The sequence below is a fragment of the Hemicordylus capensis genome, chromosome 1 (genome assembly GCF_027244095.1).
Source record: "Hemicordylus capensis ecotype Gifberg chromosome 1, rHemCap1.1.pri, whole genome shotgun sequence".
Taxonomy (NCBI): Eukaryota; Metazoa; Chordata; class Lepidosauria; order Squamata; family Cordylidae; genus Hemicordylus; species Hemicordylus capensis.
The window spans coordinates 344,488,212-344,509,442 of record NC_069657.1 but is presented as its reverse complement, the minus strand read 5'-3'; the positions used below and the strand labels follow the sequence as shown (position 1 = coordinate 344,509,442).

Sequence of the window (21,231 nt, the reverse complement as noted above, 5' to 3'; positions counted from 1 at the left end):
ACAGACGATCAAAGGGCAGCCCTGGGGCAGTCTGATCGGCTGCCCACACAACTGCTGGCTCCATCACAGAGCCGGTGGGGACTGCCGGGATTGGGGGCTGCATGGCCCCCAGAAGTCCCAGGATGCCCCGTGTGTGTGTGTCACATCCTGGAGAGACCCCCGAGCCCGGGAGGCTGGCTGCAGCCTCCTGGTCAGGAGTCTACTCGTGTGTTGCCATGCGCCACAGCAACACACAAGCAAAGAAATGAGGTTAACAGAGTGTTCGCTCCATTAACCTCGTTTAAGGGTAGGTTTTTCTAGGTGGGCTAGCTCTCTTAGCCCGCTGTCTGTCGATCGTGGGAATAGCCTCATTCTCTTTTTTTCAGGGTATAGATCCAGCATTGGGTATGGTTCCCAATGCTTCAATGGCTCTTAGTATTTGGGGTCTTGCTAAGGGCTTACCGATTGCAACAACCCTTAGGAAGATTTCAGATTCCAAGGATTGAAGCACCTTTGTTCAGCATGCTGCAAAGCAGTGCTTCATAGTGATGAAAGGGTAAGGATGGAAATAACTTTCCCAATCCCTGTGGTGCAGTGCCACCACAGCTTTTCTGCTGGTCTGCTGGTCTGAAGAATGCCATGGTGATGCAGAAGAGGGGAGAAACCAAAGCTTCTCTCCTAATTTTGCAATACTGTTATTGCTGATGCTTCTCCCACTATGCTGAGACTGGTGTTTAAAGGGCAGGGAATTGTTGGGGAGAGATTAGTTTCCAAGGCTGAGCTGCCTCAGTTTAGCTTCGCAAATGATCCTATTTCCCGGGGGTGGGGAGTGGGAATCAAATCATTTCCAGGCTAGTCCAAGTCAAGCTGTGAAGACAGGGGCGTAGCTAGGGGAGGAGGCCTGTGTTTACCCCTCTCCCCGGCGGGCCCCTTGAATGAGGGAGAGAATGAAGATAATAGGGAGGGGTAGAGCTGGGGGGGCCCTCATGAGCTTGGGGGCCCAGGGTCTTTGAACCCATGCGCTCAATTATAGCTATACCCCTGTGTGAAGAATTCATCCATCTCTAACCCCCCCCCCTCTATGCGTACAATGACCATAGGGCTTAGTACATTGAGTTAGAGAAGGGAGAGAAACAAGTAAAATATCTATAGGGATATGGAATAGGTATGTTACATATTGGAATCACAGAGGTCAGAATGTTTACATTACATTTCCATATCAGATGTTTAGTTTCCCCAAATAAAATGAAGACTGCTGTTCAAGTTTCATTAATATAAAACAGCCAAGCAAGACTAAACATTGACCGTTGGCTGACATTCAGTCTCACATTGTGCTAGCACAAGAGAGGTTGGGTTCACTTAAGGAGTTTGCAGAACTACACAGAGTTGTGGTGATCTGTGATGCTGCGCATTGTATAATCTGTTGTGGAACACTTTGTGCAATTTGTCAGCGTCTTTGCTAGGGCAAGAACTAACTAGTCTGGAACAGGCATTCCTTTCTTTGCGAACCATCGTACTATGCCCTTGTGCTAGGGCAATAGCATTTGTCTGGAGGTAAGGTAATGTTTTTAAGAAATCCTTAATGTATATAAAAAGTGGTATTTTCTTGAAAATTCATAGTTTCACGAAATGACCATATTGGATATCCAGAATAATTATACAGATAGAAGTCAGTTATCTATTTCTCATAGCTAGTGACTCCATATTTTTGTACATATATAAATGAGGAAATAATTCCTTATCATATCCTCTATCATACTCAGTCCCTGCCACCCTCAATGTATAAATGTTGTAATTAATTTTGAGCAAAATGTCTAGCTATTTATTTTTGCTCCTTGACCTTTTGAATTGTGATTTGGGATTGTGATCTGATGTTTGGGAAGCAGCCTTAAAACATAGGGCAGGCTCTTCCAGATGACAATAAACAGCTCTTTGAAAGGAGCTTGCCTGCAAGTTGGAAATGATTGTTTACTCAGCCTCCACATATACCCACAGGCTTGTGTCCCAGCACAAATTGATGGGTTGGTCAGTTGGTCTGCAGAAACCTTGTGCGATTTGTACATCCTCACCTGCCAGCCAGCTCTTGCTTTCTGTAATCAACCCGCCATATTAAATACTACTTTTCTGATGAACAGTGCAGTAGGGGGAAAGGTGGCCAGCAGCTGGCACTGTGGAAATCATGCAAGGTCCCTGCAACCAGCCTATCAGTGCATGCTGGGACTGGGAAGGAAGATGCAAGCCTGCAGGAGGGTGTGAATGCTGAGCAAACTCTCGCTTCCAGCTTGCAGGCAAACTCTTTTCAAAGTGTTGTTACTGCCATCTGGAAGGACCTATAGCTACTGAAAAATGCAGAAAGAGAATTTTGTTAGAAGAAACAAAGCCAAGAGTCAAATTTCAAACATTTCAGTTCTTTCCCTATTCAAAGCCATCATTAAGGCCCATGGATATTCTGAAGAAATAGGTCTCAATAAGGAATTGGTGTCTTTCCTTTCAGATATCTTGAACAATTATAAACCAAATGGTCAAAAAAAGAAAAGAGAAAGTACCTTTTCCTCCTTTCTGACATTTCTTCCTTTGTACAACACATTTTCTTGTCTCACTTGTATGTGGGCATGGGTTGCCCTTTGTAGAATGAAGTTGCAGGATTTCTCTGACCCTTGTTTTATTCCCTCTTTTGAAACATGTTTTCCCTTTCTTTGTGCAAGCGGTCCATGGGCTCCATTCACTAGTTTTACAATCCACTGTAACAAAGATATGAGATCAATAAGACTCATTGTCAGTTGTCTTATATATGTGCAAAGCTATATAGTATATTCTTTTCACACATGGCACATCATATATACATGGCCCAATCTTATGTATCTTTGCTTAGAAGGAAGTTCACTCCCAAATAAGTGTACATAAGGTTGCCGCTCCAGTTGGTATCTGCTAGAGGTCTAAGAAAAATTAATCTCTGTCAAATTCAAAATCTTTATCACTTGAAATATGATCAGTAGATATCAGCATGTGATAATCATTATCTCTATGCTGCGAAGAGCTTCACCTGTTTATTCCTGCACATGAAGCTGCTGTTCAAACCACAGGAACATTTATGGACAGTAGGCATCCCTGACATGGAGTGACTCTGTGTTTTCTGTGACGTAAATGAAAGAAAACCTTGGCTAGTATGACATATGCTCAGCTGTGATGTGATTATATTGATTAGGTATTTCCGATAAAAGTGGGATAGAGAATTTAGCTATTCTTGTCTTTCTTCAGTAATTAAATCACCAAGACCAGGGTTTGTCTGGATGGCTGAGGTGGTAAACGCTTCCTTCAGGGAGGGTCATATTCCTACAGTTCTAAAAGAAGTAGTTGTGTATCCTTTACTGGAAAAGCAATCTGTCTATCTGACTATCTCTGACTATCACAACAAATGCTGTTTGTGTCCAATATAGCATTTCTTGGTAAGGTACTCGAGTGTGTGGTGCCATCTTAGCTTCAGGTTTTCATGGATGATATTGATAAATATCTAAATCCTTCCCAGTCTACTTCAGCCTAGTTTTGGGACTGAAACCACCTGGGTCACCATAGTGGACGGTTGTGCCAGGAGATGGACATTGGGAGGGTGACCATGGACTTTCTTCTGGACTTTTCAGCAGCCTTCTGTACCATCAGCCATGGTATCTTTATGGGATACCTGAATTATATGCGATTGAGGGCACCATATAAAGGTATCTCTGCTCATTCCTGGAGAGTAGATTCCAGAGGTGATGTTGGAGGACTTCTGCTCAACCCCTTGGCCTTTGGCCTATGGAATACTGTAAGAATCTACCTTGCCCCCTATGCATTTCAACACCTACATGAAGCTGCTGAGTTATGTCATCTGAGGATTTGGATTGAGAAGTCCTGCTTTGGCTGCCTGGTACATCTGTAGGCACCTAACTTAAGGAAGGGCCTTCTCAAAAGTGGCACCACTTCTGTGACATGTCCTCCAGACAGGCTTTCACACTATATGCTATTAGACACTGGGTTAAGAGATGTGGCTCGTTCAGAAGGCATTTAATGCAGGCTGATCTGGTGCTTTTGTGAAATTTTCTTATTGAGCTGGTTTTTTATGACTGCTTAAATGAGTGTATTGTTTATCCCTTATTGTATTAGTGTTTTAAGTACTATGTTATGATTCACTTTAGATCTTTTTGAAGAAAAGAGGAATATAAAGTTCTTAAATAAATAGAGGCACTATACTTATGCTAATGTTCTCCTAGTATTTTTTTCCCCTAGCATGTATTTTAGCACAGATGTCTGATTAGGGTAAACTTAAGATGTTTGATCTTCTTTCACCTATCTTAAAATCAGTCTTTGGAGATAATATGGAATTCTTTTTCAATATTCAAATGTATTGAGCTTAAGGAAGAGGAAAATACTTTCCCAAAGTATATGTGTTTTGTTTCGAACGTGGATCCCTTTGCTAACTTTGCCTATACGGTAAGGGCAATCAATGCAGCCAAAAGGAATCCCAAACAGAGAGGGCTGATTGGGTGCAATTATAATGATAAGGAGTTTACTTACCAATATCGTTGCACTCCATAGTGTGATTGTTGGGTTCCAGCCGTTCAGGGCAGTTTTCAAGGCACTTTCCGCGGAGTAAGTAAAACCCATTGTTACACTTTGTGCAGAAATTGCTATTGAATTCACAGGCATCACAGTCAGCTTTACATTCTGAAATACAAGAAATTCAAATGCAAGAAATGATCGATTCACGATGTCTGCTATAGTCAGGTTAATGTAAGATCATATGTAAGACAGAGTTTGTATATGTTAAAGGTGCCAAGGCAAATTTGGCCCATGGAGGAGTCTTATTTCCCCGGTAATTAACACAGATGAAAGGGGTTGTGCGGAGGAAGTAGCAGCTGTACCACCTATAATCTGGTTCTTGATATGGTATGGCTTGCTTATAAATTTTAGGTGCAGACAGATATAATTATTTAAACAGATGAGCTACTATGGAGGAATGTTCACTTCATTGTCTATTGATGTACAATTCCTTGCCTGAGACTGAGCTCCCAGGAAACCACTTCTGCCAGCTTGCATCGGAAACTCAATAAGGTCATTGACATGACCTGTGAGCAGAGTGGGGACGCATCTACCTTCCCCTATTTCTGGCTTTGGCTGTGCAGCTCAGGAGGCGTGCAGCCATCTAGAGTCCAGGGAAACACAAAGCACCACGTGAGGCAACGCAATGCACCCTTAATGGACTAGGGGTGTGCATGGACCGGTCCGGGGCCATGCAAGAGGCCTCTGGACCAGTCCGGAATTTGGCTGGTCTGGTGGTCCAGTGAGGGGGGGAGTGTGGCTTTAAGGGCGGGGGGTAGTACTTACACACACACCCCGCCGCTGTTCCCCCTCCGGTGCTGGACTTTGCTAAAATGTTTTGGGGGTGGCAGAGTTCCTCCCTGCCACCCCTGCCCCCGTTGTTGTCTCCCGAGAATACAAGCAGTAGAAGCTGGTGCCATACATGCACCCGTTGCGGTGCGCACGTGCCCGTCACCACCGGCGCGCACACGCCACATATGTTATTGTGATGTATGCAGCGCGCATGCTGGCAGTGGCGACGGGGGCGTGCGCACCGCGACGGGTGCATGTGTGGCACCAGCTTCTACTGTTTGTATTCTCAGGAGACAACTACGGGGGCAGGGGCGGCAGGGAGGAACTCTGCTGCCCCAAAAACGTTTTAGCAATGTCCAGCGCCAGAGGAGGAAGAGCGGTGGGAGGGGGGGAAGTACTACCCCCCCACACCCTTAAAGCCACATTCCCCTCAGTGCCGGACCACGCCTCCGTGGTTCCGTGCACATCCCTATAATGCACCACATGAGGCGCATGATGCATTGGGGGATTTCCCCACAAGCTGAGTGCTCTAGGCACTTAGCTCTGTGGCTGCTCAGGCTGAAGACAACCTGAGCAGACACACAATGGGGTACTGGGGTAGAAGGGCGCATTTGTGCCCTTTTATTTTGGTAATAGCCTCGGGAAAATATTCAGGCTACCCAGCAGAGCAGCGCTGGGATCAAACCAGATCCTGGCACACCACATGAGCAGCCCTACTTGGGTAGGAATTTGCAAGCCTAGGTAGCGCTGCTCATGTGAACAGCTTCAATGTGCACAAACTTGATTGGCTTGCATTTGTGATATCACAAAACCAACCCTTATTTTGTATTTATTGTAAGATCAAATTTCCATTAAAAAAATTATAGGTAACCATGAACATTCACATAAATAAGAGTTAATGTTGTGCTTTTAAAAAATTTAAGACAGACAGCCAACTGGAAGTTTGAGGGGAAAGCAAGCAAATAAGGTGGAAAGCAGGCTCTCTACAGCAGAAAGAGCTAAGATGAGATTTATTTAAAGGATCCTCAGTTGCTGGCCTAACCACACACAGGAGCACTATATTTGCATCTTCTTTTTAGAGAGGATATTAACAGTAGCAACTTCATAGATGGGTCATTGTCTCTGTCTAAAATGGGATTTATGTCTCTAAAATTTATGTGCTAAAGCTTTTGAGGCATAGTTATTGCTGTGATTATGGTTGTAAAATTTTGGTTCAATATGTAGGAGACAATCTCAACTCACTGACAATGTAGTAAGTAAATCAGCTCTACAGAATCTATGTCTCCTCTCTGTTTTGTGTATGTCTTTGTGTGTATAATATATATATAATATTTTATAATACACACACACACACACACACACACACACACACACTGTATCCCATAACCAATAACATCTCCAATCAAGAACAAAATGTGAAAATCAACCCAAGGTATGCTACATTATGTTTGATAATCAAGAAGAAATGTACACACTGTTTGATAATCAAGAATAAATGCGCACACGCACACACACACACACTCGCACATTTCTTTATAACAGTCATGGAAGCTTCCCACTCAGCCCTGCAAAAAGATGTGAAATAAAACCATGTAATCATAAATAATGAAAATAACATTACCTAAAACAGCAGTAGATTAACACACTTATCATAGAGACAACCATTTGAACCTTATCATAAATTGTACTCAAATGGACACGGGGATCTGCTGTCTGAATAAATCCCAGTTAATGTTCATAACTCTTCTATGAATTCAAAAGTTCAAGGTTTTCATACTGAATCCCAACATATAAAAGCATAAACATAACATAAACAAAGAAATGGTAGCTGTGACTTGCTCCTTAACTTACTTGTACACCCATTTGGTTCTGGAAATCGTGTTCCAAAATATCCACGGGGACACGAAGAAAGACACAAGCCTGTCTGTCTCATGCCACTCCTCTCCAGGAAAAAAAAGTATCGGGGTTTACATGTGAGGCATCCATTGTATTCGGAACATGTTGCACATCCTCCTTGGCAAGCTTGGCTCACATTGGGAGGCACTAAGAAGATAAGTCATGGGGGTGGGGGGAGAAAGGGATTCATCATATTGCTGATAACATCTCTCTGATGGTTACATCTATGAAATGGCATGAATTTTTTTGCCACTTGCAACCCAATATTTCACATGGAGTTCTCTTTACTGTTTTATTAATATTTATCTTCATATGAGAATGTTTTATAACTTGTAAAGAAAAATATAACAATCAATAGTTGCAGCATGACCCTATGTCTGTTTACTCAGAAGTAAGTCTCACGGAGTGAAATAGATAATATTATCTAGAAGTGTAAATAATAGAATTTTAGGCCCATTATTTACGTCACAGGTCTAGTCAGTGCCCTGCGTAAACTGAGTAGTAAACTGATGCCTTACAAAAGGAGTTCTGTTAGATCAAGTGTGTAGCACAGCTCCTCTCTGTACTAAGCAAAGACAGATGGTAAAAAAAAGCAGCCTCATTTATACTATCAACAGAGAAATCAAAGTATTCTATCTTATCCTACCCTTCCTCCAAGGATCAAAGAGCAGGACACATGGTGCTCATCCTCTCATGTTTTATCTTGACAACAGCACTGTAAGGTACAGGGTAGGGGGTGTGATGGAACCGGTTTGGCTGGTTCAGTTTGAACCAAAACCAATGGCTCATTAAAGGAGGGGGTAGCGCACTTGCCATGCTGGGAAGACAAGTGGCAGCGAACAGCCAGGGTAAATAAGTGGCTTTTCCCCACTCTAACCACTGCCGCCACCTCAAGAATGCCCCTTACCATCTCAAACCGGTTTGCCCAAACCAGGCCCAGTTTGGTTCAATCATAGAATGAACCATGATCAAACTTTCGAACTGGCCACGGTTCAAGGAGAACCGGTTCTGGACTAACCATTTGTGCATAGCCTTAGGACATGGACATAGCTACAAGCGGCAGGGGGATGTCCTTGGATCCCCAAGGGAGGGGGGCCACCAGCTGGGCAACAGTTTGTGCTTTACTGTTCCTCTCATACATGGGACTGGGTCGCACGATTCATGAGACCCGGTTTTGTCCGGTGAGCAGGAAGTGTGGGCTAAGCCCGCTCTCCCCACTCACGAGCAGGCAGGGAGCCCTGGGCGGCCGAATCGGCGGTCCACATGATGGCCGGCTCTGAGAGGGAGCCAGCGGGGGGTGGGGGGAGCGGGGGCCGCGGGGCCCCTGCAAGCCCCAGTATGCCTTGCGTGAGCGCGCAGGGCATACTGGGGAGACCCCCAAGCCGGAAGGCTGCTTTTAAGCCTGCCGGCCAGGGATCTACTCACAAGCAGATAGCCTGGGTTTGCAGACCGCTCACTTTGCAAACCCGGGCTAAGGGGTGGGCTACAGGAGCGGGTTAGCCGCTCCAGAACTACCGGGCTCGGCTGCGAGCCCGGTGGTTCTTACGATCACAAAAATTGGGCTAGGATTTTCCTAGCCCGATTTTTGTGATCGTAAGAATAGCCCCCTCATAGAAGAAGGAATAGAGCGGGGAGCAGGAACCATCTTGACTTCTTGTCCCAGGACTCACTCCAACCTTGCTATGCCCCTAGTGAGGTAGGTTAGATGGAGGTAAAAATGTTTGTCCAGTGTCACCCAATGAACTTCAAGGCAGAGCATGAAACTGAACCCAGGCCTCCCCCACTCCCAAACCCAGGAGGAGTTTATCCTTTGTTCCTGTGGATTCTCCAGATCCTCAAGTAGGAACATAGGATGCTGCTATATACTAAGTCAGACCATTGGTCTATCTAGTCCAGTATTGTCTTCACAGACTGGCAGTGGCTTCTCCAAAGCTTCAGGCAGGAATCTCTCTCAGCCCTATTTTGGAGAAACCAGGGAGGGAACTTGAAACCTTCTGCTCTTCCCAGAGCGGCTCCATCCCCTGAGGGGAATATCTTACAGTGCTCACACATCAGGTCTCCTTTTCATATGCAACCAGGGCGTCCCCTGCTTAGCTAAGGGGACAAGTCATGCTTGCTACCACAAGACCAGCTCTCCTCCACATATTATCCATGAACCACTGCCTATAATATAGTTTTTTAATGATCCAGTAGAAAATAGGGGGGGGGGATCATGATAGTTATTTTCAAGAACTTTATTCTGGTTCACCAGGAAGTAAATTAAATTCAGTGCGGCAAAGATTTGCTATGGACCATCTGGACTTACCATGGACCCACTCCATAGACCCCAGGTTAGAACCCCTACTTTAACCACTACACCACATCAACTCTGAGTTATGCTCAGAACAATGAATGCTGAATGGAGATGTGACAGAGATGTGAAAAGCGGTCCTTTCTGGTAGAAACTCAGAAAACTGCACTATTCTATGACACTGGGCTCACTGTTTTCCTGTGCCTTGCTGCCCTAAAAGAATTATTGTTCAACCAACTCAGAAAGCCACAAAAAGACAGAAATGTCAGTAAAAATAATGTTTATCTTGTCTATTCTATAGTTTTTACACAACTGCAACAATGAGAACTAAAAATCTTATTGCTCTCATTGTGAAATGTGTTCTTAAATGTTTCCTCATCGTTCTTTTTTTGTTGAAGCATGCAAAAAATGGCCATGAATGCTGATGGCCATAAAAGGGTTTTAGTTTAAGATTGTCATTTAAAATGTTTTACTGAAAATCAAAGAGAATATTCTAGCAAAGCTGCAAGGCCATTTTATCCCCACTCCCATTTCAAAATCTATCTGTCTATCTATCTGTCTATCTATCTATCTATCTATCTATCTATCTATCTATCTATCTATCTATCTATCTCTCTCTCACCTTTCTCACCAAAGCAACCTGAAGTGGCTTACAATAAAAACAAAAACATAATAATACAGAACTCCAAAATCAAAGAACAAACTTCAATTAAAATATAAGATACAGGTAAGTAATAAACATGAAGTCACAAAATCAGAAGTCAGCAAACCTAGCAACAGTCAGCATCTCTAAAAAATACACTGCTTCCCTGTCCCCCAGCTCAGTCCTGGATGTATCCAAAACTTTGAACCTGGCTATGGCTGGGTTCAGGTGAAATACAAAATTGGAGGTCCCTTCATCTCCGATTTTGCTAACTGAATGTCCGATCCTGGGGAATTACAATTAAAGGGGAAAATGGACCTGCAGTTTCCCTTCCCAAACTCCATTTGTCACCTCTGGTTATCTATAGGTTTTGTTGTCCCAGCCTCCAGTGTACCTGTGGCAGTGGTACATTCGAAATTGGCACCACTGTTAGCCTTCTCTCACTTGATCTTAGCCAAAAGGCCAAGAAGCGATCTGTTAGCCTTCTCTCAAGCTGGAGTTGCGGGGGCAGCTCCTCCCTTGCTCTGGCTGCTATTGGCTGTGCAGGCTGTCCTCCAGGAAAGAAGGAAGCCTGCACGGCCAGCTCCTCCACTTCTCCCCAATGTCCGAATGAGGAAGGGGAGCGGGGGATGATGAGTGTGGAACTGTGGGTCCATTGAACCCATGGTTCCATATTACATATGAACTGGGCCTATGTGGCTTACCTCCTCTCTCTGCCCATGCTGGAACCCAAAACATTACCTCTGTAGTCTGAATCTAACCTGGCAGAAAGTTCAAGTTGTTCTCTTTTTGATAACAGGTCTGGTGCAATATAAAGGCTATGAGAGAGTGAGTGACAGAGAGAAGAACCAGCATGTTCTCTGGCATACTAATACTTCCATTTCAGATAAGTTACCATCCATTTCTCTTACCCATGTGAAACTGAGATGATGGATTGAAAGGGAACAAGGACTATGTCATTTCCACCTCAGAAATGATCATATGTGTCAGTCTGATTCATTCAAGGAAGTGATTTTAATCTTGCTGAATGAACCGTTGAGAAGGGGAAGAATCAACATGCTAACCTCACCATTCTCTACATGGTTCACTTTGATTCTGAAGCTTAGGGATACATTTAGATGGGTTTACTAGCCTTTCTTTCTTGCCAGAGAACACTGGAAACTACAGTGGGGGAGAGTAGGGCAGAAATCTCTGAGAATTCTCACCACCAAACTACAGTTCCCTGGACTGTTTGGAAGATCCATCACAGCTGAACTATTATGAAACCAATATTTATATATGTGTGATGTAGATATTCCTCTTGATAGGCCTAGTGCCGGGGATAGCATTATTGGTCAGTTGTTTATGATGATCCCTGAGACCAACTCTGTACCAATAGCCTTTATGTTGCAGTGGTGGAACAACTCTTTCAGGACCCACCTAGGTCGGTGGGGCCATGGAGGGTCTTTTGAAACCTGGAACAGGACCAGGCTTGACAGTTTGTTTATTAACTTTTTATACCACATTTCTACTAAAAGCGGTCAAAAGAGGTGACATGACAGGAAAGTGCTGGAATGAATGCATACCCTGGGGTTACAGAGCATAGATTTCTGACTTTTGCTTCCTTATCAGTAACATGACCTCTATCTGAAACAAGATGATTAAAAAACAGAGTGATAAATACATCTATAAATTGTTTGTTGTGTTCAGGGACATAGCAAGGTTGTTCTGTCAGGTCTATAAGCAGAATCGGGGGTATAGCTATAATTGAATGGTGTGGTGAAGATACAGATGTCTGTGGGTCCCTAAGGGAGGGAGGCCCTGCTGGCTGGGTGATAGCTTGATCTTTGCTCTCTCCATTATTCCTCTCTGAAGAAGGAGGGGAGGCATGGGCCTATCCTCACTTTTTGTCCCAGGGCCCACTCCAACCTTGCTATATCCCTGAGCAGAATGGACAGCTTATAGACCATTGCTCTGTAACCCCAGTCATCCAAAGACTGATGGTTCCTTCACTAACATGCAGCTGTTGCTCAGCCAACCAGGGATGTGCCAGCCAGCTCAGGTTGAGCTGGGCTCAATGGGTTCAGGGTTAAACCAGACTGGCCTCGGCCAGTCCAAGTTCAAACCAAACCAGACCCAGCTCATACTGGGCCAATTCTGAGCTCTACCGGTAAAGGGGTAGGCAGGGAGGCTTCCCTAAACCTAGAGGGGGTACCATGAGGGTAGTGATTTAGTACTTACCAGTCCCAGCGGCACAAATGGCCTCTGCACATGCATGGAGATCACTAAAATGGCCCCCACATACGCAGAGGCCTGAACTGGGCCAAAAAAGGCCCAAACCCAGCTGCCACCAGCCTGGGCTACTCTAGGGGAGGCTGGCGGGGATGGGGTGGCTGCCACCACCCCTACAGCCACTGCCAGGACTGGTAAGTAGTAAATGACTCCCCTCCTGCCCCCTCTAGGTTTAGGGAAATGCCTCCCCACCCCCCGCCTGACCCTTTACTGGTAAAGAGGGATCCTCACTGGATTTCCCTATAGCTGTAGAGCTCCAAACTGGTTTGAACTGGTTCATTGGTTGAACGTGACTGGGTCCAGTTTGACCAGTGCTAAAAGCAAGCTGGGCTGGGTCGGTTTGAATCTGACCCAGATTCAAACCAAACTGGCCAAGCTGGTTTTGTATAGACCCCTACAGCCAATACTTTCTAAGTGGCTACAGCTTAAAATAGTCACACTTCGCTGTGCCACCATCTTCAGGCAACTGGGATTTGGCTTGCTGCTGATAGCAGTGACTGCCTCAAAAAAAAAATAGGCCCACCAGCGTTGACACTAATGAAGAAGGAAAAAATGATTTATCCAATACAATAGATAAACACAAGAGCACTGGAATTGCGGACCAGGAGGTGAGTCAGAATCATTTACATTTAATTCTGTTTATGAGCTGTCTGTTTATGGATGAGACATCATAAAAGTTTGTATATACTATTGTATTATATTGTAGAATAAGTTCTGCTTTTCATAGCCTGTTTCATATGAGCTTGTCTCAATGAGTTTTGAAAAGACTCAGGCCTCATTCATACATGCACACATACCAAGCTGTACAGGAATGGCATTTTTCTGGTGCTATTCAATCCAAGGGTGGCTTGTGGGGGAGGGCAGTGTGTGTGTGAATCTCCCCTCAGAAAAGTAGTGGCCCCCTCAGCTGCCTCCCACCATTTCTGTTTCAGAAATCTAACACATGGGATTCAGTTCACCCTCCCAGAAATGCTGCTACTATTCTCTCTATATATCTATATCTATATCTATATCTATATCTATATCTATATCTATATCTATATCTATATCTATATATAACACAACATTGTAGATGAGTCTGGACATGTCAGTTGGGTTTGGATGGACATATCTACCTGATTGGCTTCAACCATGTGGCTGGAGTATTCACACGACACAACACAAGGTAGAGCACCCCAAAGAGCTACCATGTAGCTCCGTGTGTACATGTTTCAGCTCTGCTTGGCTTGCTAAATTCTTTTTTTAACACAGCTTCTATTTGAGGAGGAGTTTTTTCATATGGTGACTTTACCACAACTTTACTGTGGGAAGGTGGGTATGCATTTATATAGCCAGATTTACTCCGAATCGACCAGATTTACACATGATTCAGGTCTTCCCCTCTATATTGGAACCTAGCCCTATTTATGTCTGGGATTTTTTAAAAAATCCTCTTTTTGCGTCAGAGTATCCATTATGCCCTGAACTTGCAGTAAAGCCTCGTGGTAAACCCACAGTAAAGCCTGCTGTCTGAGAAAGCTTCTGGTATTACTGTTTTGCATCATAAACCAATAAAATCACCAGCACTGTTCTTTTTTCAGAATACTTTCCAAACTTTTACACTGGCAACAGTGAACACAAATCTTCCTATTAAAACAGGGGAAATAAGGCCAAGGAGCTAGTTAAACCTAATTTTAAGTGGCAGCATAATGTGGATATTTCCACAGAAGGCAGGAAATAATATCCAGAATGTGACTGGATAGATCTTTTCTAAATCAACTGTTGCAATTCACACATCCTGGCTGACATGCTGAGGAAAATTATTCAAAGTAGTCCAATTGAAACTAAAAGGATAAGTTAGACAATGCCTAACTAGGCAATGAGTAATTTACTTCATCATATCAGTTCCTGTCATTAATATTTGTATTAATAAATTCACAATATCAAATGACTGACTAGCAAACATGATTCAAATCCTTTGGAAAATAAGCCAATTAGATATCTAGGATATTGGATTATGCAGGATTTAGATAACCTCATCACTTTATCATTAAAAATTGTTGCAGGTTATTAAATTAGATTTGGCAAAGTGGTCACAGAAGCTTTTATCATAGTTTGGAAAAATTGCTGCCATTAATATGAATGTTCTTCCTCGGATTTTATTTTTATTACTAAATATTCCTTTAACAGTCTCATCTATAATTCTGAAAGAATGGCAACAGCTAATTGTGAAGTTTAACTCGGTATCTAAACCTCCAGATGTTGCAGCTGAAACACTTTATAAATCTTTGGATAGAGGAGGATTGGCTGTACCCTCTCTAAAACATTAATATAATGCAGCTTTATTGTTTCAAATTTTAGTTTGGTACTTACAAGACAGGGCCACCTAATGCCACAGCAGGGAAGTAACTTGCCGAGGGAACAAGAGGTTGCTAGTTCGAATCCCCTCTGGTATGTTTCCCAGACTATGGGAAACACCTATATGGGACAGCAGCAATTTAGGAAGCTGCTGAAAGGCATAATCTCATACTGCATGGGAGATGGCAATGGTAAACCTCTCCTGTATTCTACCAAAGAAAAACCACATGGCTCTGTGATCACCAGGAGTCTACACTGACTCGATGGCACAACTTTACCTTTATTTACAAGACAGAACTATCACACTAGAACTCATGGATATCTATATTCCTTTAAAGGATACATTGTGGTTTTACAATAGGAATATTATATCTAACGTTAAGAGAAACCCGTGTACTAGAGCAGTTTATTTTAATTGGTTAAAATTTAAAAGAAGGCTGCCCGGGCTTATCACCATTGACAGCTTTTTATTTTAACAAGGAGATTCGAAATCAAAATTTGTTTGTTAATTAAAAACTCTGGATTAATCATAGATTCACACCCATAAATAGTCTAGTTGAAAAAGGAACCATGAAGACACTCTCAGAAATCACTCACCTTACAGGGGATAGACCTCTAGAAAGACCTATTTCAATATCTTCAAATAAGACATGTGGTGAATAAACTGCTCCAGGATTTGGGACCTCTAAGGGAGCGGATATATTTTTGATTAATACTTACACAATTTCAAGGCACAGGTAAACTAAGTCTGATTTACAAGACATTTAGACAAATGTAAATCTACATTTTAGATGTAATAATCTAAATATGGACCAACATCTATATATTTATTTCTCCTGGGTGTGCCTTCGAATGCCTGATTGGCTGTGTGGCGGACGCGCCTGATTGGCTGAGGCGCACCCAGGAGAATTGGCCAGCGGCGGGCCAGGCCGTGGCGATGGTGGCGGCGGGTCCGGCCCGGCCGCGGAGGCGAGGTGGAGGGCCCGGCCGCGGAAGTGGCACTCGCCCCAGCAGCCTGGGCCCATTCCCACCCGGAGACTGGGGCAGAAGGTGGGGGTGGGGGTAGAGGTAGCCGGCCCTGAAGAGGCTGCTACAGAGGCGGCACTTGGCAAGGCGGGCTGGCCGCAAAGGCGGCTCCCGGCCAGGAGGTGGCGGGACCAGCTGTCAAGGCCAGGCACCCGTGGGGTGCTGGGGTGGGAGAGAACTGGGCGGCAGGACTTCCCTGTTCATCGCCCGGGAGGAGGAGCGGCAGTGGCGGGGCCCCATTTTGGCTGCCCGCCGCCTGGTAAGGAGAGTAAAATGGGGAGGAGGGAAGGGGGAGGAGAGCGTGGGGCAGGGGAGGGCAAGAGAGCGTGGGGCATAGGGGAGGGGAGGGCAAGAGAAAGTGGGGCAGGAGGGAGAGGGGAAGGGCAAGAGAGAGCAGCAGGGAGTAGGTAGGGCAAGAGAGAATGGGGCAGGGGGGAGAGGGGAAGGGCAGGAGAGAGGAGCAGGGGCAGGGGCAGGGAGGGCAGGAGAGACTGGGGCAGGAGGGTGAGAAAGAGGGGAGGGAGGGGAGGGGGCAAGAGAGTGGGGCAGTAGGGAGGGAGAGGGAGAGGGAGTGAGAGTGGGGCAGGAGGGAGGGGGGAACAGCCGGCCCCAAAGAATGCACAGATGCTCTGTGCGGGTTGATCTGGGTTACCATATTACAGACAGAACATGGTGTCAAATATGGAAAGTTTCTAAATATACTTTAAGTACCAATCTAAAAGGAAACTTTTGTAAAATGATCATATGTTGGTACTTAACACCATTCAGGCTATCTGAGTTATCTGCAGGGGTTCCATGCTTGGGTGAAACTGCGGATTGCGAAACTGCAGATAATGAGTAGGGATGGGTCCGGACCGGTCCGGAGGCCATTCTAAAGGCCTCCAGACTGTCCGGACCAGTCTGGACCTGGTCGGTTCGGTTCGGATGGGGGGGGGTTCCTTTAAGGGCGGGGGAGGGTTTACATACCCCTCCCGCTGCTTTCCCCCCTCCAGCGCTGTATTGTATGTAGTAATTGGGGTGGCAGGATACCTCCCTGCCGCCCCTTCTCCCTCTTCAGTGCAAAAGGCTTCACGGAGCCTTTTGCACACATGCACATCACACGCGAGCTTCACGTCTCCCTGGCGTGCGTGCATGCGTGCGTCACCAAGGCTGTCTCAACCCCATAGCCAGCTCTAAAGCTAGTTTGAAATGGGTCTAGATAATCAGTTTCCTCCAAGAGTGCCTGGAGCTGGTCGGCCACCACCCTCTCAATCACCTTGCCCAACCAAGGGAGATTGGCCTGTAATTATCCATTGCTAAGGGGTCCAGGAAAGGCTTCTTTAAGAGTGGTCTAACCATTGCCTCCTTCAGACAGGGGGGCACCCTACCCTCCCTCAGCAATGCATTTATGATATTAACTAGGCCACCTCCAACAATCTCCCTGCTAGACAGAAGCAGCCAAGTCGGGCAAGGATCCAGAGAACAGGTGGTAGGCCACACCGCCCCAAGCAGCTTGTCCACATCCTCAGGAGTCACAGATTGAAACTGATCCAATCTAATACTGCAAGAGGGATCACTGGACACCTCCCACATAGAACTTGCAGAAATAGTGGAGTCCAAGTCGGCCCAAATACAGGAGATCTTATTTGCAAAGAACCCATTAAAGGCATCACAGCAGAGCAACTCCGGGGACTGATTGGAAGTAAAAGGAACAGAAACTAAACTCCTCACAACCCGGGATAGCTTCGCAAATCGTGAACCTGCAGCCGCAATGCGCGCAGACCAAAATCTCTTTTTCGCTGCACACACTGCCACTGCATAAGCCTTCAAATGGGTCACATGCTGAATCCTATCAGATTCAAACCGAGTTCTCCTCCACTTGCGCTCTAGTCGCCTACCCAACCGCTTCAGCCCCCGCAACTCCTCAGTATACCAAGGGGCCATTTTTGCAGCAGGTTGGAAGGGACGCTTAGAAGCAATCATGTCTACTGCCCTGTTGAGTTCCCTGTTCCAGGTTCCCACCAGGGCACCAACAGAATCACTGGCTGCACCAATGTCAAAATCCTCCAGGGCCTTTTGAAATCCCACTGGGTCCAGCAGCCTTTTTGGACGGACCATCCTAATAGGTCCACCACCCCTGCAGGGGTGGATTGCGGCTGTGAGACCAACCTTAACCAGGTAGTGGTCCATCCATGACAATGGGGAAACCACTGGATCTCCCACCCACGGAACAGCCCCCTGAGCCAAACAAAAGACCAAATCGAGTGCATGGCCGGCAACATGAGTTAGTTTAGAAACTAATTGGGATAGGCCCATAGTTGTCATGGCCGCTATAAACTCCTGAGCCGCACCAGACAAGCCAGCCCCAAAGTGGATATTGAAGTCCCCCAGCACCAACTCCGTGACCAGCTCCGTCAGCTCAGTTAGGGAGTCAGTTGGGCAGCAGGGTGGACGGTACACCAACAGAATCCCCAATCTATCCCTAGTTCCCAGCCTCAAAAATATGCACTTAATATAAGTCAACTGTCTCACAGGGGCCCTGGTAAGGGAAATGGTATTCTTATGGACCACAGCCACTCCACCACCACCACCCCCCGCCCACTTCCCCTGGCCTGTTCCACGACAGAGTAACCTGGTGGGAGAAGCTGAGCCCACACTGGACCACTCGCCTCCCTCAACCGGGTCTCACTTATACATGCCAGGTCAGCTCCCTCATCCACGATCAAATCGTGGACAATTTCGGTCTTATTCTGAACTGACCTGGCATTGCAGAGGAGCAAGGCCAGATTCTGTGGGTCACTGGAGCTGCTCCTCAAGGCCAAAGAGTTGACAGAGCAGTTGGAAGTGGAAACAGTTACTACATTACTGATTTCCCTTCCCCTGTAACAGCCAGCTGTTCTGCCAGCACCGATTCTTCTATTCCCCAACACTATAGTAATAGCTGCTCCCGAACTGCCAGGCACACCCCCAGCACCATCCCACTCAAGAGAGCCCAAACTCATATCTGTAAAAGGCCTGGCCCAACCCAACCCCCCAGCCCTCAGTTCCACCCCCAAAGGCCCAGCCCCAAAGGCCAGCCCCCTTTGGCCTTTGGCAAGTCTCCTTGCTTTTAAGCTTGCAAGCCCCAGAAGCCACTCCTCTCATGAGCAGCTCCCAAGACAGGCAGCAGGTGGAACGATTCAGCAGTCTGGGAGGCTGGCAACCAGCCAGCTGGAACTTGGCAGCCGACAAGCAGGTTGCACTCTGTCTGAGCTGGAATGTCCACAGGAGGCAAAGGGGCTAGATGGTGAGTCCCAGCAAGGCAGATTCTCTGGCCACCGTCTCAACCTGGGACACTAGGGAGAGTTTTGTGTCCAGAAGCACCCCAGACTACGCACCTGTTCCTTCTGAGGAAGTGTGACCCCCATCCAGAACTGGAAGATCAAAATCATCTCCTGAGTTCCAACCCTGCACAATAAGTACCTCCGTTTTATCTGGATTCAGCCTCAGCTTGTTACCTCTCATCCAGCCCATCACTGCCTTCAGGCTGGCATTTAGGGAGGTTATACTTACACCTGATGATGTTGACATGGAGAAAAAGATTTGGGTGTCATCAGCATACTGATAGCACCCTGCACCAAATCTCCTGATGATCTCTCCCAGAGGTTTCATGTAGATGTTAAACAACATCGGAGACAATACGGAGCCCTGAGGGACACCATACTGAAGTTCCCCAAAGGACACCATCTGGAATCTGCCTGAGAGGTAAGAGTGGAACCACTGCAAAGCAGTCCCACCCCGAACCTCCTCAGACACTCCAGAAGAATACTATGGTCGATAGTATCGAAAGCTGCCGAGAGGTCCAAAAGGACCAACAGAGTCACACTTCCTCTTTCAATTTCCTATTAGAGATCATCCATCAGGCCGACCAAGGCAGTCTCCACCCCATAGCCCACCCGAAAACCAGTCTGAAATGGGCCTAGATAATCAGTTTAATCCAAGACTGCCTGGAGTTGGGAGGCTACCACCCTCTCAATTACCTTGCCCAACCACAGAAAGTTGGAGACAGGCCTATAGTTGTTCAACTATGAGGAATCCAAAACAGGCTTCTTCAGAAGTAGTCTAATAATTGCCTCCTTAAGACAAGGAGGCATCCTGCCCTCCCTCAGAGAAGCATTTTTGATCTCTACTAGGCCTTCTACAACAACCTCCCTGCAGATAGTATTAGCCATGTCGGGCAAGGGTCAGGAGAACAGGTGGTAGGCCACATCGCTCCAAGCAGCATGTCCACATCCTCATGAGTCATAAACTGAAACTGATCCAGCCTGACCACATAAGAGGAGTCGCTAGACACCTCCGCTTCAGATACTGCAGTAATTGTAGCGCCTAAATCCAAGTAGGTCCGAATACAAAAGATTCTATCCACCAAAAAAATAATTAAACACGTAACAGCAGGTAATAGATGGTTCAAAATACTGATTCAAGGTAGGAGGGGCACTTTCTAGCCCTCTCACAACCCTGAACAACTCTGCTGGATGTGAACTTGCGTATGTAATACATGGGTTGTGTGTATGCTTGGTCTGCATGCAGCCTGAGCATACACAGTCTCACGGGGGTATCCCCCAATATACCATCCTTACTGTGCAGTGCATTTTGGGATATCCAGAGGCTGGGACACATCATCCCAACCTCCAGAGATCCGCACTGCTTGGAGCAGTGTGGATAGGCTGGGAGCGTAAGCCACACTCTCAGAAGCATTACTTTGATTGTCTTGTGGGAGAAGTAAGTTGGACCCTGCCTCCCCCACCCACTGCCCTCCTGGTCATGTGAATAAGCTTAAAGATGTTTAATCCATGGCACAATTAAGAAGATCTACAAAACCAAACACAGAATAATGTATATTATGAACATGCACCAATTACGTAATATAATTGAATTTAGAACTTGCAATTGTATTGCTTTACAAAGTTAAAAACCCTCACCAGAAATGGCCAAGAAGAACAAACTGGGAAGAATATTCAAGATACTGGAATACTTTTCATATAGTATATAATGTTAAAGGGTAAATACATTGAGCCTGATAATGGGATTAAAATCTAAACCATAAACGTCTGATCTTGAATTGCTGAGAAATTGCTCCAAAGTTGAGAGGGGGAAAACACCAAGGAAGAATGCATAATGTATTCACTCCTTTAGTTTCTTTACCACAACAGAAATAACCTCCGGATTAGCCACATAAACCACAACTGGTTTGCTCCAAGATTTTTTATAAATAAACTGAGAAGAATTCTTTTCATACAAAGTGAAAGGAAATTTCTCTCTCTCTCTCTGCACTCCACTTAGTTTCTCTAAAATTTATAGAAGGTCAATTAGAGCAAAGGCACAAATAAATCCAGAGGATTAAGGTATTTTTAACTAGGTCAGTATAGCTTGCTTTGAAATGGAAAATCCAGGCAGCATAGCA

The 21,231-nt window shown here is 45.6% G+C and overlaps 1 protein-coding gene across 1 annotated transcript in view; it reads right to left on the bottom strand.

Moving 5' to 3' along the window:
• Positions 1-21,231, bottom strand: part of RSPO3 (R-spondin 3) — a 100,608-nt gene that overhangs the window by 39,840 nt on the left and 39,537 nt on the right. Inside the window, exons 2-4 of the mRNA XM_053285665.1 lie at positions 7,198-7,389; positions 4,531-4,680; positions 2,526-2,720 (exon numbers count right to left, since the gene is read on the bottom strand). Coding sequence (XP_053141640.1) covers positions 2,526-2,720; positions 4,531-4,680; positions 7,198-7,389 — 537 coding nt within the window. The remainder of the gene's footprint in view (positions 1-2,525; positions 2,721-4,530; positions 4,681-7,197; positions 7,390-21,231) is intronic.